This window comes from Orbicella faveolata, unplaced genomic scaffold, assembly GCF_042242905.1.
Source record: "Orbicella faveolata isolate gen_17 unplaced genomic scaffold, um_ofav_v1 contig_4, whole genome shotgun sequence".
In the NCBI taxonomy this organism is placed as follows: domain Eukaryota; kingdom Metazoa; phylum Cnidaria; class Anthozoa; order Scleractinia; family Merulinidae; genus Orbicella; species Orbicella faveolata.
The window spans coordinates 10,617,701-10,632,870 of record NW_028301569.1 but is presented as its reverse complement, the minus strand read 5'-3'; the positions used below and the strand labels follow the sequence as shown (position 1 = coordinate 10,632,870).

General features: G+C 44.3%; 1 protein-coding gene across 1 annotated transcript; it reads right to left on the bottom strand.

The window, feature by feature from the left end:
* Nucleotides 1-10,007: 10,007 nt before the first annotated feature.
* On the bottom strand, nucleotides 10,008-14,798 carry LOC110066655 (uncharacterized). The gene is made up of 2 exons (XM_020773886.2): nucleotides 14,225-14,798; nucleotides 10,008-12,491 (listed from the first exon to the last, which is right to left on the bottom strand). Exons 1-2 carry the CDS (start codon nucleotides 14,685-14,687, stop codon nucleotides 11,632-11,634), a joined length of 1,323 nt encoding a protein of 440 aa, XP_020629545.1. The 5' UTR covers nucleotides 14,688-14,798; the 3' UTR covers nucleotides 10,008-11,631.
* Nucleotides 14,799-15,170: the final 372 nt, after the last annotated feature.

The following is a 15,170-nucleotide window of genomic DNA, read 5'->3' as shown; positions in this document are numbered from 1 at the left end:
TCGCGCTGCGCGTAAGGCGGTCTAGGCTACTTTTTCAGTCTTAAATCAAGTGGGGCTATATTTCGCCCTAGAAGCTCGAAAGCGATCGTTCAATTAATTATCCTCGGTCCATTTCACTAAAAACCAAGGCCATCACGAGTTAGTTTAGAGTCCCCGGGACTGGAAAATATCCCCCAAGTTCGCGGAAATCGAACTAAAGTTGGTCAAAATCACACTGCGCGTAAGGCGGTCTCGGCTACTTTTTCAGTCCTAAATGAAGTGGGGCTATATTTTGGCCAAAAAGGTCGAAACCAAGCGTTCAATTATTTTTCCTCTTTCCATTTCACCGAAAACCAAGGCTATCACGAGTTACTTTAGAGTCCCCGGAACTGGAAAATATGCCGCAAGTTCTCGGAAATCGACTCAAAGTTGGTTAATATCACGCTGCGCGTAAGGCGGTCTGGGGTACTTTTTAAGTCTTAAATGAAGTGGGGCTATATTTCGGCCCAGAACCTCGAAGCCGAGCGTTCAATTAGTTATCCCCTGTCCATTTCACCGAAAACCAAGGCTATCACGAGTTAGTTTAGAGTCCCCGGGACTGGAAAATATCCCCCAAGTTGCTGAAAATCGACCCAAAGTTGGTCAAAATCACGCGTCGCCTAAGGCGGTCTAGGCTACTTTTTCAGACTTAAATGAAGTGGGGCTATATTTCTGCGTAGAAGCTCTAAACCGAGCGTTCAATTATTTTTCCTTCTTCCATTTTACCGAAAACCAAGGCAATCACGAGTTAGTTTAGAGTCTTCGGGACTGGAAAATATCCGCCATGTTCCTGGAAATCGACCCAAAGTTGGTCAAAATCACGTGTCGCGTAAGGCGGTGTAGGCTACTTTTTCATTGTCAAATGAAGTGGGGCTATATTTCGGCCTAGAACCTCAAAACCGACCGTTCAATTATTTTTGCTCTGTCCATTTTACCGAAAACCAAGGCCATCACCAGTTAGTTCAGAATCCCCCGGACTGGGAAATATCCCCCAAGTTGCTGGAAATCGACCCAAAGTTGGTCAAAATCACGTGTCGCGTAAGGCGGTCTCGGCTCTTTCTTCAGTCTTAAAGGAAGTGGGGCTATATTTCGGCCTAGAAGCTCAAAAACGAGCGTTCAATTATTTTTCTTTGGTCAATTTCACTAAAAACCAAGGCCATCAACAGTTAGTTTATAGTCACCGGGACTCGAAAATGTGCCCCAAGTTCTCGGAAATCGACCCAAAGTTTGTCAAAATCACGCTGCGCGTAAGGCGGTCTGGGCTACTTTTTCAGTCTTAAATCAAAAGCGGCTATATTTCGCCCTAAACGCTCGAAAGCGATCGTTCAATTATTTTTCCTCTGTTCATTTCACCGAAAACCAAGGCTATCACGAGTTAGTTTAGAGTCCCCGGGACTGGAAAATATCCCCGAAGTTGCTGGAAATCGACCCAAAGTTGGTCAAAATCACGCTTCGCTTAAGGCGGTCTGGGCTACTTTTTCAGTCTCAAATGAAGTGGGGCTACATTTTGGCCTAAAAGCTGGAAACCAAGCGTTCAATTAATTCTCCTCTGTCCATTTCACCAAAAACCAGGGCCATCACGAGTTACTTTAGAGTCCCCGGAACTGGAAAATATCCTCCAACTTCCTAAAAATCGACCCAAAGTTGGTCAAAATCACGCTGCGCGTAAGGCGGTCTGGACTACTTTTTTAGTCTTAAATGAAGTGGGGCTAAATTTCGGCCAAGAAGCTCGAAGCCGAGCGTTTAATTATTTTTCCTCTGTCCATTTCACCGAAAACCAAGGCAATCACGAGTTACTTCAGAGTCCCCGGGACTGCAAAATATCCCCCAAGTTCTCGGAAATCGACCCAAAGTTAGTCAAAAACACGCTGCCCGTAAGGCGGTCTGGGCTATTTTTTCAGTCTTAAATCAAATGGGGCTATATTTCGGCCTAGAAGCTCAAAAGCGAGCGTTCAATTATTCTTCCTCTTTCCATTTTACCGAAAACCAAGGCAGTCACCAGTTAGTTTAGAGTCTTCGGGACTGGAATATATCCGCCATGTTCCTGGAAATCGACCCAAGGTTGGTCAAAATCACGCATCACGTAAGGCGGGCTAGGCTACTTTTTTATTGTCAAATGAAGTGGGGCTATATTTCGGCCTAGAAGCTCGAAAGAGAGCGGTCAATTATTTTTCCTCTGTCCATTTTACCGAAAACCAAGGCTATCACGAGTTAGTTTAGAGTCTCCCGGACTGGAAAATATCCCCCATGTTCCTGGAAATCGACCCAAAGTTGGTCAAAATCACGCTGCGCGTAAGGCGGTCTCGCCTACTTTTTCAGTCTTAAATGACGTTGGGCTATATCCCGGCCTAGAAGCTCGAAGCCGAGCGTTCAATTATTTTTCCTCTGTCCATTTTACCGAAAACCAAGGCCATCATGAGTTACTTCAGAGTCCCCGAACCTGGAAAATATCCCCCAAGTTCCCGGAAATCGACTCAAACTTGGTTAATATCACGCTGCGCGTAAGGCGGTCTGGGCTACTTTTTAAGTCTTAAATGAAATGGGGTTATATTTCGGCCTAGAAGCTCGAAGCCGAGCGTTCAATTATTTTTCCTCTGTCCATTTGGCCGAAAACCAAGGCTATCACAAGTTAGTTTAGAGTCCCCGGGACTGGAAAATATCCCCCAACTTCCTGAAAATCGACCCAAAGTTGGTCAAAATCACCCTGCGTGTAAGCTTTCTTTTCTACTTTTTCAGTCTTAACTAAAGTGGGACTATATTTCGGCCTAGAAGCTCGAGAGCGTTCAATTAGTTTTCTTCGGTCCATTTCACCGAAAACCAAGGCTATCACGAGTTATTTTAGAGTCCCCGAGACTGGAAAATATCCCCCAAGTTGCTCGAAATCGACCCAAAATTGGTCAAAATTACGCGTCGCCTAAGGCGGTCTAGCCTACTTTTTCAAACTTAAATGAAGTGGGGCTATATTTTGGCCTAGAAGCTCGAAAGAGAACGTTCAATTATTTTTCTCTGTCTATTTCACCGAAAACCAAGGCTATCACGAGTTATTTTAGAGTCCCCGGGACTGCAAAATATCCCCCAAGTTTCTGGAAATCGACCCAAAGTTGGTCAAAATCTCGCTGCGCGTAAGGGGGTCTGGGCTACCTTTTTATTGTCAAATGAAGTGGGGCTATATTTCGGCCTAGAAGCTCAAAAGCGAGCGTTCAATTAGTTTTCCTCTGTCCATTTCACCGAAAACCAAGGCTATCACGAGTTAGTTTAGAGTCCCCGGGACTGGAAAATATCCCCCGAGTTCTCGGAAATCGACCTAAGGTTGGTCAAAATCACGCTGTGCGTAAGGCGGTCTGGGTCACCTTTTCAGTCTTAAATAAAGCTAAGTGGGGCTATATTTCGGCCTAGAAGCTCGAAACCGAGCTTTCAATTACTTTTCCTCTGTCCATTTCACCGAAGACCAAGGCTTTCACGAGCTACTTTAGAGTCCCCGGGACTGGAAAATATCCCCAAGTTCCTGGAAATCGACCCAAAGTTTGTCAAAATCACCCTGCGCGTAGGGCGGTGTGGGCTACTTTTTCAGTCTTAAATGAAGTGGGGCTATATTTCGGCCTAGAAGCTCGAAGCCGAGCGTTCAATTATTTTTCCTTTGTGCATTTCACCGAAAACCAAGGCAATCACGAGTTAGTTTGGAGTACCCGGGATTGGAAAATATCCCCCAACTTCTTGAAAATCGACCCGAATTTGGTCAAAATCACGCTGCCCGTAAGCACGTCTGGACTACTTCTTCAGTCTTAAAGGAAGTGCGGCTATATTTCGGCCTAGAAGCTCGAAACCGAGGGTTCAATTATTTTTCCTCTGTTCATTTCACCGAAAACCAAATCCATCACGAGTTACTTTAGAGTCTCCCGGACTGCAAAATATCCCCCAAGTTCCTGGAAATCGATCTAAAGTTGGTCAAAATCACGCTGCGCGTAAGCAGGTCTGGGCTACTTTTTCAGTCGTAAATAAAGTGGGGCTATATTTCAGCCTAGAAGCTCGAAACCAAGCGTTCAATAACTTCTCCTCTGTCCATTTCACCGAAAACCAAGGCTATCACGAGCTACTTTAGAGTCCCCGGGACTGGAAAATATCCCCCAAGTTCTCGGAAATCGACCCAAAGTTTGTCAACATCACGCTCCGCGTAAGGCGGTCTGGGCTACTTTTTTAGTCTTAAATGAAGTGGGGCTATATTTCGGCCAAGAAGCTCGAAGCCGAGCGTTCGATTATTTTTCCTCTGTCCATCTCACCAAAAACCAAGGCAATCATGAGTTACTTCAGAGTCCCCGGGACTGCAAAATATCCACCAAGTTCTCGGAAATCGACCCAAAGTTTGTCAACATCACGCTGCGCGTAAGGCGGTCCGGGCTACTTTTTTAGTCTTAAATGAAGTGGGGCTAAATTTCGGCCTCGAAGATGAAAAGCAAGCGTTCAATTATTTTTCCTCTTTCCATTTTACGGAAAACCAAGGCAATCACGAGTTAGTTTAGAGTCTTCGGGACTGGAAAATATCCGCCATGTTCCTGGAAATCGACCCAAAGCTGGTCAAAATCACGCGTCGCGTAAGGCGGTGTAGGCTACTTTTTCATTGTGAAATAAAGTGGGGCTATTTTTCGGCCTAGAACCTCAAAACCGAGCGTTCAATTATTTTTCCTCTCTCCATTTTACCGAAAACCAAGGCTATCACGAGTTAGTTCAGAATCCCCCGGACTGGGAAATATCCCCCAAGTTGCTGGAAATCGACCCAAAGTTTGTCAAAATCACGCTGCGCGTAAGGCGGTCTCGGCTCTTTCTTCCGTCTTAAAGGAAGTGGGGCTATATTTCGGCCTAGAAGCTCAAAAGCGAGCGTTCAATTATGTTTCCTCGGTCAATTTCACTAAAAAGCAAGGCCATCACGAGTTAGTTTATAGTCCCCGGGACTGGAAAATATCCCCCAATTTGCTGGAAATCGACCCAAAGTTTGTCAAAATCACGCTGCGCGTAAGGCGGTCTGGCCTACTTTTTCATCGTCAAATGAAGTGGGGCTATATTTCGGCCCAGAAGCTCAAAACCGAGCGTTCAATTATTTTTCCTCGGTCCATTTTACTGAAAACCAAGGCTATCACGAGTTATTTTAGAGTCCCCGTGACTGGAAAATATCCCTCAGGTTCTCGGAAATCGACCCAAAGTTGGTCAAAATCACGCTGCGCGTAAGGCGGTCTGGGCTGCTTTTTCAGTCTTAAATGAAGTGGGGCTATATTTCGGCCTAGAAGCTCGAAACAGAGCGTTCAATTTTCCTCGGTCCATTTCACCGAAAACCAAGGCTATCACGAGTTAGTTTAGAGTCCCCGGGACTGGAAAATATCCCCCAAGTTCCCGGAAATCGACCCACAGTTGGTCAAAATCACGCTGCGCGTAAGGCGGTCTCGCCTACTTTTTCAGTCTTAAATTACGTTTGGCTATATCTCGGCCTAGAAGCTCGAAACAAAGCGTTCAATTATTTTTCCTCTGTCCATTTCACCGAAAACCAAGGCTATCACGAGTTACTTTAGAGTCCTCGGAACTTGAAAATATCTCCCAAGTTCCCGGAAATCGACTCAAAGTTGGTTAATATCACGCTGCGCGTAAGGCGGTCTGGGCTACTTTTGAAGTCTTAAATGAAGTGGGGCTTTATTTCGGCCTAGAAGCTCGAAACAGAGCGTTCAATTATTTTTCCTCGGTCCATTTCACCGAAAACCAAGGCTATCACGAGTTAGTTTAGAGTCCTCGGGACTGGAAAATATCCCCCAAGTTGCTGAAAATCGACCCAAAGTTGGTCAAAATCATGCTGCGCGTAAGGCGGTCTGGGCTACTTTTTCATCGTCAAATGAAGTGGGGCTATATTTCGGCCTAGAAGCTCAAAACCGAGCGTTCAATTAATTTTTCTCCGTCCATTTCACTTAAAACCAAGGCCATCACGAGCTAGTTTAGAGTCCCCGGGACTGGAAAATATCCCCCAAGTTCTCGGAAATCGAGCCAAAGTTGGTCAAAATCACGCGCCGCGTAAGGCGTCGGGGCTACTTTTTCAGTCTTAAATGAAGTGGGGTTAGTTTGGGGCCTAGAAGCTCGAAAGAGAGCGTTCAATTATTTTCTTCGGGCCATTTTACCGAAAACCAAGGCCATCACGAGTTAGTTTAGTGTTCGTGGGACTGGAAAATATCCCCCAAGTTGCTGGAAATCGACCCAAAGTTGGTCAAAATCACGCTGCGCGTAAGCCGGTCTCGCCTGCTTTTTCAGTCTTAAATGACGTTGGGCTATATTTCGGCCTAGAAGCTCGAAACCGAGTGTTCAATTATTTTTCCTCTGTCCATTTCACCGAAAACCAAGGCTATCACGAGTTACTTTAGAGTCCCCGGAACTGGAAAATATCTCCCAAGTTCCCGGAAATCGACTCAAAGTTGGTTAATATCACGCTGCGCGTAAGGCGGTCTGGGCTACTTTTTAAGTCTCAAATAAAGTGGGGCTATATTTCGGCCTAGAAGCTTGAAGCCGAGCGTTCAATTATTTTTCCTTGGTCCATTTCACCGAAAACCAAGCCTATCACGAGTTAGTTTAGAGTCCCCCGGACTGGAAAATATCCCCCATGTTCCTGGAAATCGACCCAACCTTGGTCAAAATCACGCTGCGCGTAAGGCGGTCTGGGCTACTTTTTCAGTCTTAAGTCAAATGCGGCTATATTTCGCACTAGAAGCTCGAAAGCGATCGTTCAATTATTTTTCCACTTTCCATTTTACCGAAAACAAAGGCTATCACGAGTTAGTTTAGAGTCCCCGGGACTGGAAAATATCCCCCAAGTTGCTGGAAACCGAACCAAAGTTCGTCAAAATCACGCTGCGCCTAAGGCTGTCTGGGTTACTTTTTCAGTCTTAAATCAAATAGGGCTATATTTCGCCCTAGAAGCTCGAAAGCGATCGTTCAATTAATTATCCTCGGTCCATTTCACTAAAAACCAAGGCCATCACGAGTTACTTCAGAGTCCCCGGGACTGGAAAATATCCCCCAAGTTTGCGGAAATCGAACTAAAGTTGGTCAATATCACACTGTACGTAAGGCGGTCTCGGCTACTTTTTCAGTCCCAACTGAAGTGGGGCTATATTTTGGCCAAAAAGGTCGAAACCAAGCGTTCAATTATTTTTCCTCTGTCTATTTCACCGAAAACCAAGGCTATCACGAGTTACTTTAGAGTCCCAGGGACTGGAAAATATCCCCCAAGTTCTCGGAAATCGACCCAAAGTTGGTGAAAATCATGCTGCGCGTAAGGCTGTCTGGGGTACTTTTTTATTGTCAAATGAAGTAGGGCTATATTTCGGCCTAGAAGCTCAAAAGCGAGCGTTCAATTATGTTTCCTCGGTCAATTTCACTAAAAACCAAGGCCATCACGAGTTAGTTTATAGTCCACGGGACTGGAAAATATCCCCCAAGTTGCTGGAAATCGACCCAAAGTTTGTCAAAATCGCGCTGTGCGTAAGGCGGTCTGGGCTACTCTTTCATCGTCAAATGAAGTGGGGCTATATTTCGGCCTAGAAGCTCAAAACCGAGCGTTCGATTATTTTTCCTCGGTCCATTTTACTGAAAACCAAGGCTATCACGAGTTAGTTTAGAGTCCCCGTGACTGGAAAATATCCCGCAAGTTCTCGGAAATCGACCCAAAGTTGGTCAAAATCACGCTGCGCGTAAGGCGGTCTGGGCTACTTTTTCAGTCTTAAATGAAATGGGGTTATTTTGGGGCCCAGAAGCTCGAAGCCGAGCGTTCAATTATTTTTCCTCGGTCCATTTTACCAAAAACCAAGGTCATCACGAGTTAGTTTATTGTTCCCGGAACTGGAAAATATCCCCCAAGTTCCCAGAAATCGACCCAAAGTTGGTGATAATCACGCTGCGCTTAAGGCGGTCTCGCCTACTTTTTCAGTCTTAAATGACGTTGGGCTATACCTCGGTCTAGAAGCTCGAAACAGAGCGTTCAATTATTTTTCCTCTGTCCATTTCACCGGAAACCAAGGCTATCACGAGTTACTTTAGAGTACCCGGAACTTGAAAATAACTCCCAAGTTCCCGGAAATCGACTCAAAGTTGGTTAATATCACGCTGCGCGTAAGGCGGTCTGGGCTACTTTTGAAGTCTTAAATGAAGTGGGGCTATATTTCGGCCTAGAAGCTCAAAAGCGAGCGTTCAATTAATTTTTCTCGGTCCATTTCACTGAAAACCAAGGCCATCACGAGTTATTTTAGAGTCCCCGGGACTGGAAAATATCCCCCAAGTTCTCGGAAATCGAGCCAAAGTTGGTCAAAATCACGCGCCGCGTAAGGCGTCGGGGCTACTTTTTCAGTCTTAAATGAAGTGGGGTTATTTTGTTGCCTAGAAGCTCGAAAGAGAGCGTTCAATTATTTTTCTTCGGTCCATTTTACCAAAAACCAAGGCCATCACGAGTTAGTTTAGTGTTCCCGGGACTGGAAAATATCCCCCAAGTTGCTGGAAATCGACCCAAAGTTGGTCAAGATCACGCTGCGCGTAAGGCGGTCTCGCCTACTTTTTCAGTCTTAAATGAAGTGGGGTTATTTTGTTGCCTAGAAGCTCGAAAGAGAGCGTTCAATTATTTTTCTTCGGTCCCTTTTACCAAAAACCAAGGCCATCACGAGTTAGTTTAGTGTTCCCGGGACTGGAAACTATCCCCCAAGTTGCTGGAAATCGACCCAAAGTTGGTCAAGATCACGCTGCGCGTAAGGCGGTCTCGCCTACTTTTTCAGTCTTAAATGAAGTGGGGCTATATCTCGGTCTATAAGCTCGAAACCGAGCGTTCAATTATTTTTCCTCTGTCCATTTCATCGAAAACCAAGGCTATCACGAGTTACTTTAGAGTCCCCGGAACTGGAAAATATCTCCCAAGTTCCCGGAAATCGACTCAAAGTTGGTTAATATCACGCTGCGCGTAAGGCGGTCTGGGCTACTTTTGAAGTCTTAAATGAAGTGGGGCTATATTTCGGCCTAGAAGCTGGAAGCCGAGCGTTCAATTATTTTTCCTCTGTCCATTTGTTCGAAATCCAAGGCTATTACGAGTTAGTTTAGAGTCCCCGGGACTGGAAAATATCCCCCAGGTTGCTGAAAGTCGACCCAAAGTTGGTCAAAATCACGCTGTGTGTAAGGCGGTCTGGGCTACTTTTTCAGTCTTAACTAAAGTGGTACTATTTTTAGGCCTAGAAGCTCCAAACCGAGCGTTCAATTATATTTCCTCGGTCCATTTCACCGAAAACCAAGGCCATCACGAGTTACTTTAGAGTCTTCGGGACTGGAAAATATCCCCCATGTTCCTTGAAATCGACCCAAAGTTGATCAAAATCACGCGTCGCGTAAGGCGGTCTAGGCTACTTTTTGAGGCTTAAATGAAATGGGGCTTTATTTCGGCCTAGAAGCTCGAAACCGAGCGTTCAATTATTTTTCCTCTGTCCATTTTGCCGAAAACCAAGGCTATGACGAGTTAGTTTAGAGTCCCCCGGACTGAAAAATATCTTCGAAGTTCCTGGAAATCGACCCAAAGTTGGTCAAAATCACGCTGCGCGTAAGGCGGTCTGGGCTACTTCTGCAGTGTTAAGCTAAATCCTCCAAGGAGAAAAGGAGGCTACATCCGTTCAAGTTCTTTTTAGTGCTGGGGTATAGTAGAAGAGAGAAGGAGGCTATTAGGGAGGCTATACCATGAAATACGGTGAATCCGTTAAATTGTAAATAATTTTAACTTTTGCTAAGGTATATTTTATTGTGTAAATAGTGTCCCCAATAAGTTTTTCCAAGCTAAATACTATTGACACTTAAATAAAGTCTTTCATTCATTCATTCGTTCGTTCGTTCGTTCGTTCGTTCGTTCGTTCGTTCGTTCGTTCGTTCATTCATTCAATCCCCCCCGCCTGGAGGAAAGGAGCCTACTTCCGTTCCAGTGTTTTTTTTTAGCGGGAGGAGGGGGGGGGGGGGTATAGTAGAAGAGAGAAGGAGGTTATTAGGGAAACTATAACGTGAAATACCCCGAATTTCCCCGGGGAGAAAAGGAACCTACTTCTGTTCGAGTTCTTTTTAGCGGAGGGGTATAGTAGAAGAGAGAAGGAGGCTATTAGGAAGGCTATACCATGAAATACGGTGAATCCCACCAGTGAGAAAAAGAGACTACTTCTGTTCAAGCTCTTTTTAGGGGAGGGATATAGTAGAAGAGAGAAGGAGGCTATTAGGAAGGCTATACCATGAAATACGGTGAATCCCACCAGTGAGAGAAGGAGCCTACTTCCGTTCAAGTTCTTTTTAGTGCTGGGGTATAGTAGAAGAGAGAAGGAGGCTATTAGGAAGGCTATACCATGAAATACGGTGAATCCCACCAGTGAGAGAAGGAGCCTACTTCCGTTCAAGTTCTTTTTAGTGCTGGGGTATAGTAGAAGAGAGAAGGAGGCTATTAGGAAGGCTATACCATGAAATACGGTGAATCCCACCAGTGAGAGAAGGAGCCTACTTCCGTTCAAGTTCTTTTTAGTGCTGGGGTATAGTAGAAGAGAGAAGGAGGCTATTAGGAAGGCTATACCATGAAATACGGTGAATCCCACCAGTGAGAGAAGGAGCCTACATCCGTTCAAGTTCTTTTTAGTGTTGGGGTATAGTAGAAGAGAGGAGGAGGCTATTAGGAAGGCTATACCATGAAATACGGTGAATCCCACCAGTGAGAGAAGGAGCCTACATCCGTTCAAGTTCTTTTTAGTGCTGGGGTATAGTAGAAGAGAGAAGGAGGCTATTAGGAAGGCTATACCATGAAATACGGTGAATCCCACCAGTGAGAGAAGGAGCCTACTTCCGTTCAAGTTCTTTTTAGTGCTGGGGTATAGTAGAAGAGAGGAGGAGGCTATTAGGAAGGCTATACCATGAAATACGGTGAATCCCACCAGTGAGAGAAGGAGCCTACTTCCGTTCAAGTTCTTTTTAGTGCTGGGGTATAGTAGAAGAGAGAAGGAGGCTATTAGGAAGGCTATACCATGAAATACGGTGAATCCCACCAGTGAGAGAAGGAGCCTACTTCCGTTCAAGTTCTTTTTAGTGCTGGGGTATAGTAGAAGAGAGAAGGAGGCTATTAGGAAGGCTATACCATGAAATACGGTGAATCCCACCAGTGAGAGAAGGAGCCTACATCCGTTCAAGTTCTTTTTAGTGGAGGGGTATAATAACAGAAGGAAGGAGACTATCATATTAGGGCTGAATTAGATGGTAAAACGCGCGTTGCCTGCATCATATCTGGTCTCAGACCGGCTTTCATCGTAATAGAGGCCTATAGATTGGACTACCAGTACGAGTTTGAGTACGAGTACGATTTTCGAATTTCAAACGCTGCGCTTATCAGTCAGTAATTGTCTTGATATTTGTTTCTTTCCTCCAGAGACTCAAAGGGTTTTTTTTTCGGGTGGGGAGAATCCGCTAAACGATATGAGTGCAGGCCCAGAGTTAAGTTGCGTCATGCGCCTGCACTCACGTCACACAGCGGCTTTATATAACGGACGTTTTGAGCCTCTGCTGAAGAGAGAGACGATATTTGTTACGAATTAAGTTTTAGGACATTGTTGAGTTCGCAACATCAGAGCTACAGTGTTTATCTGTTGTCCAACCTGATTTCTGCGGATATCTGGTGATGCACTGATCCCGTAACTCCAGGTCATAAACGCAATGTTTCTTTAGCTGTGGTTCGACATGAAGTCCCAAGAAACCGGCTGATAGTTTGCCCAATCCGTTTCCGATAGTGAGCAGCCCTAAGGCAAATTCTCTTTGCTTCGGCTCAGAAATTACTTCAGAAACGGTGTGAGCAGAGTTAACATACATAGATCCCGCTACAAACCCCTCCGTGATACAAAGAATAAGTATGATGCTCACATGAGGTACAAAACGAAACCACGAAGCAAAAACAAAGAAGAGAAGATGTCCTATTTCTATCAGAGCAAGGATCCAGGTCTTCTTGACTCGCACGTAAGGGATCACTTTTGAGCAGGTGCAGGAGAGGAAGAAAATATGGGACCTACCGAGGAACTTTCCCACTTGATAGCACACGATGTAGTATTGATAATGATCCCTTGGGCTGAACGAGGCGTTGGAAAACGCAATGGTGGTAATAATGGCTTGATTTGAGAGATATTCTGCAAAGTATGTTAGAAACAAGTAGATGATGTATGGTAAAATCTGCTTTGCGACGGAGAATTTCTTTTTCCAAGTTAAGCTATTCTGAAAATTTCCCTCTGGTTCATCAGTGTCATTTTCGCTTGATGGCAACTTTTCGTAGTTGACATCTCCACGTTCTTTTGTTTTGCCGTTGATGTCATTCTTTTCCAAGAATGCGTACATTAATAAAACGAGAAATGGCCAAGGAATAGTTGTTGACATGGCTATTCGTGGAGGCAAGCACACCCAGGTGGTGAGGGCTGTAAGACAAAAAGAGAAATTCTATCTGGTTAATAAAGAGTTCCCAGCATAGCTAGGAAAAACCATACCCAGGGACTAACTCATGTTAACTTGCAAACTGAATGGCTTAACCATGGATAGTAGAAGACTGGATCTCTTTACTATCCATGGCTTAACTATTCCATGTTCTATCGACCTTTAATAGGCTATCGGAGTGTCCGCGCAGTTTTGTTCTCTCTCTTTCCCGTGCTATATAGAGGTTGAACCCCCATAAGGAATGGCGAATGATCCTTCAAAAACCATGTGTCACGACTGAAAACGTTTCGTCGAATTTCACAGGTCTCGCAGTCTCGTTTATTCATCGGTTCTGTGCGTCTGGCAGTCTCCACTTTTTGCAAAGCTAAGAACGTTTCGAAAAATCGATTTGTTTGTTGTTTTTATATATAAATGACGTCTGAACGTCTTAGAACCTAAGACTCTCGAACTCGCATTTAAAACACACTGAAGTCTCGGTCTCGCAATTGAAAAAGTCAAAATGTCTCGGACTCTCGCAAAGAAAAACGTTCGCCTAGCTTTCTCGCAAAGCCTCGTATTTACCATTCACTACTCCTCCTATATGGCGGGGGGAAGGGAGAGTTCAGGAAGTGTACTGGGACGTACTTAGCCCGGTATTTAGTCGAGTATGGGCCGCCCTCGAAAAAGAGCCACAGACGAGAGAGAAAATTTTAACAAGCGTCGCCCTCGCCGGAATAAGCACTGCGTCCAAAACAACAAAACAACAACAAAGAAGCCGGATCGTTGTTTATATGCCAACTTTACGTCACCTTTACACACAGTGGCGTAAATGTGTTAAGTAAGATGACCTACTTTAGGAGGTACTTCAATTTTCCGTAAATAACCAATGCGCAATTTAATATTGAACATTTAAGAAACCGTTCAATATTTCGGAATTTCCGTGAAATGCAAATTTTCTTTGGCAGAAAATGACGCACTTTTGAATCATGGAAATCTCCATGTCGAGCAGTGTCCACTTGCTGTTCGCTAATCTGTTTATAGTACCAACTACAAGATATATAGAAAAAAGAAGCAAATTGTATCAGTATTATAAAACACTGATACATTAGGGAGCTTAAGCAACGACAACGACGACGCCGAGGACGACGCTCAGTGAAAAAATGAATTTTCATTTTACAACCGAAATTCGTTATTGTCTAGATCTGTTCAGTACGTCAACGGCTCTTAAAACGTGCTTAGGCTAAATATGCAATGACAGCGTTCAAGTCCAAATGGAAACACGAAAAATTAGTCGTCGTCGTCCGCGTTCCTTAGACGACGCAGAACTTCGTCATTTCACGTTGTTGTCTTGCAGAGGACGGCAAAGAAATGTACAAAGATTTAGAACGCACGTGCACAGCTATTGTTTTGCTCATTAAACCTTTCGTTTGGTGACGTTTTCGTTGCCGTCGTCGTTGTGGTTTGCTTAAGCTTTCTTTTATGCTTATGCTAATGCTTATGCTTATGCTTGCGTCGCTAGTGAGGACCGGGCTTTATAATAAAAGGATTGATTTTGGTTACTGCAGAAATAAGAGTCTAAGACCCTCATCATACCTACAGAGTCAGCTCACCTATTTCTAAAGTTGATCTAAAAGTGATGTCGTTAGTATTTAGCTATCTGACTAATTACCCTTGCAAAAATATTCCACACGTTATAAATTAAACCGAACTTGGCCCAAAATTAAGCGTCTTTACTAACCTGTGTAATATAACGGTCCAAGGAGTGAAGCAACACCTATCCCCGCCACAAACGCGCTGACAGTGACTTCGTGATAAGATGCAGTCAAGGCTAGGAATGTAATCTCGCTAAAACTCACTCCCGATTCAATAACACTAATACCAAACAACCGCCAGTGAACATTTTGGACTGCTACAATCACGATTAATCCTGTCACTAGCAAGAACACCACAACACACGACTTGTGTAAGTAAGAACACTTCTCAAGAAACCACGGAGCAGTTGTCTTCACGCCTAGCACTGGTATAGCGATAGCAATGATGACAATTGTAGTAGGAATAATACTGCCGGCCAACACGTCCTCGGCCGCTGCCAGGGAAATTTCATCATAAATCAAAGATAATACTCCCAGCACGAAGAAACAAGCGACGTTTCGTGTGCTCTCTTTAGAATTATTTGTCGTCTTGCCTTCTGCTTTGTCCATTATCTTCTAAAACTCGTTCTTCTAAGACTTCTAAGCTGCGAGCAGTTGATATCATCAAAACGGATGGTAATTTATTCATGTTACAGAAGAACACAAGTCAGATCACATCTTGTGTATATTAGCTTCACAATTTGCAATTCATGCATAATTTGTACGCTGCACAATTCGCAGCTTCCCCTAGGGGACCATCTCCGGGGCAACCATGGGGAATTGGGTGAGAATGTGCGACAAACATCACTTTTTCTTACAGAAATCAGTACATTTTAAACACCCAAAAATATATGATGCGTTTAATTTCGGAGATATCATTTACGATGTCCATGTTCTAAGCACTTTCACTCCAGCAGTTACATACTTTGAAAGATTAATACTACCAAACTTTACAAGTAATGTTACAATACTGGTATCACAAATAATGCCCAGAAGTCTCAATGGTTTAATAGGCTACCATAGCAAAGATGCAACCCGTTAAAACACGTACCC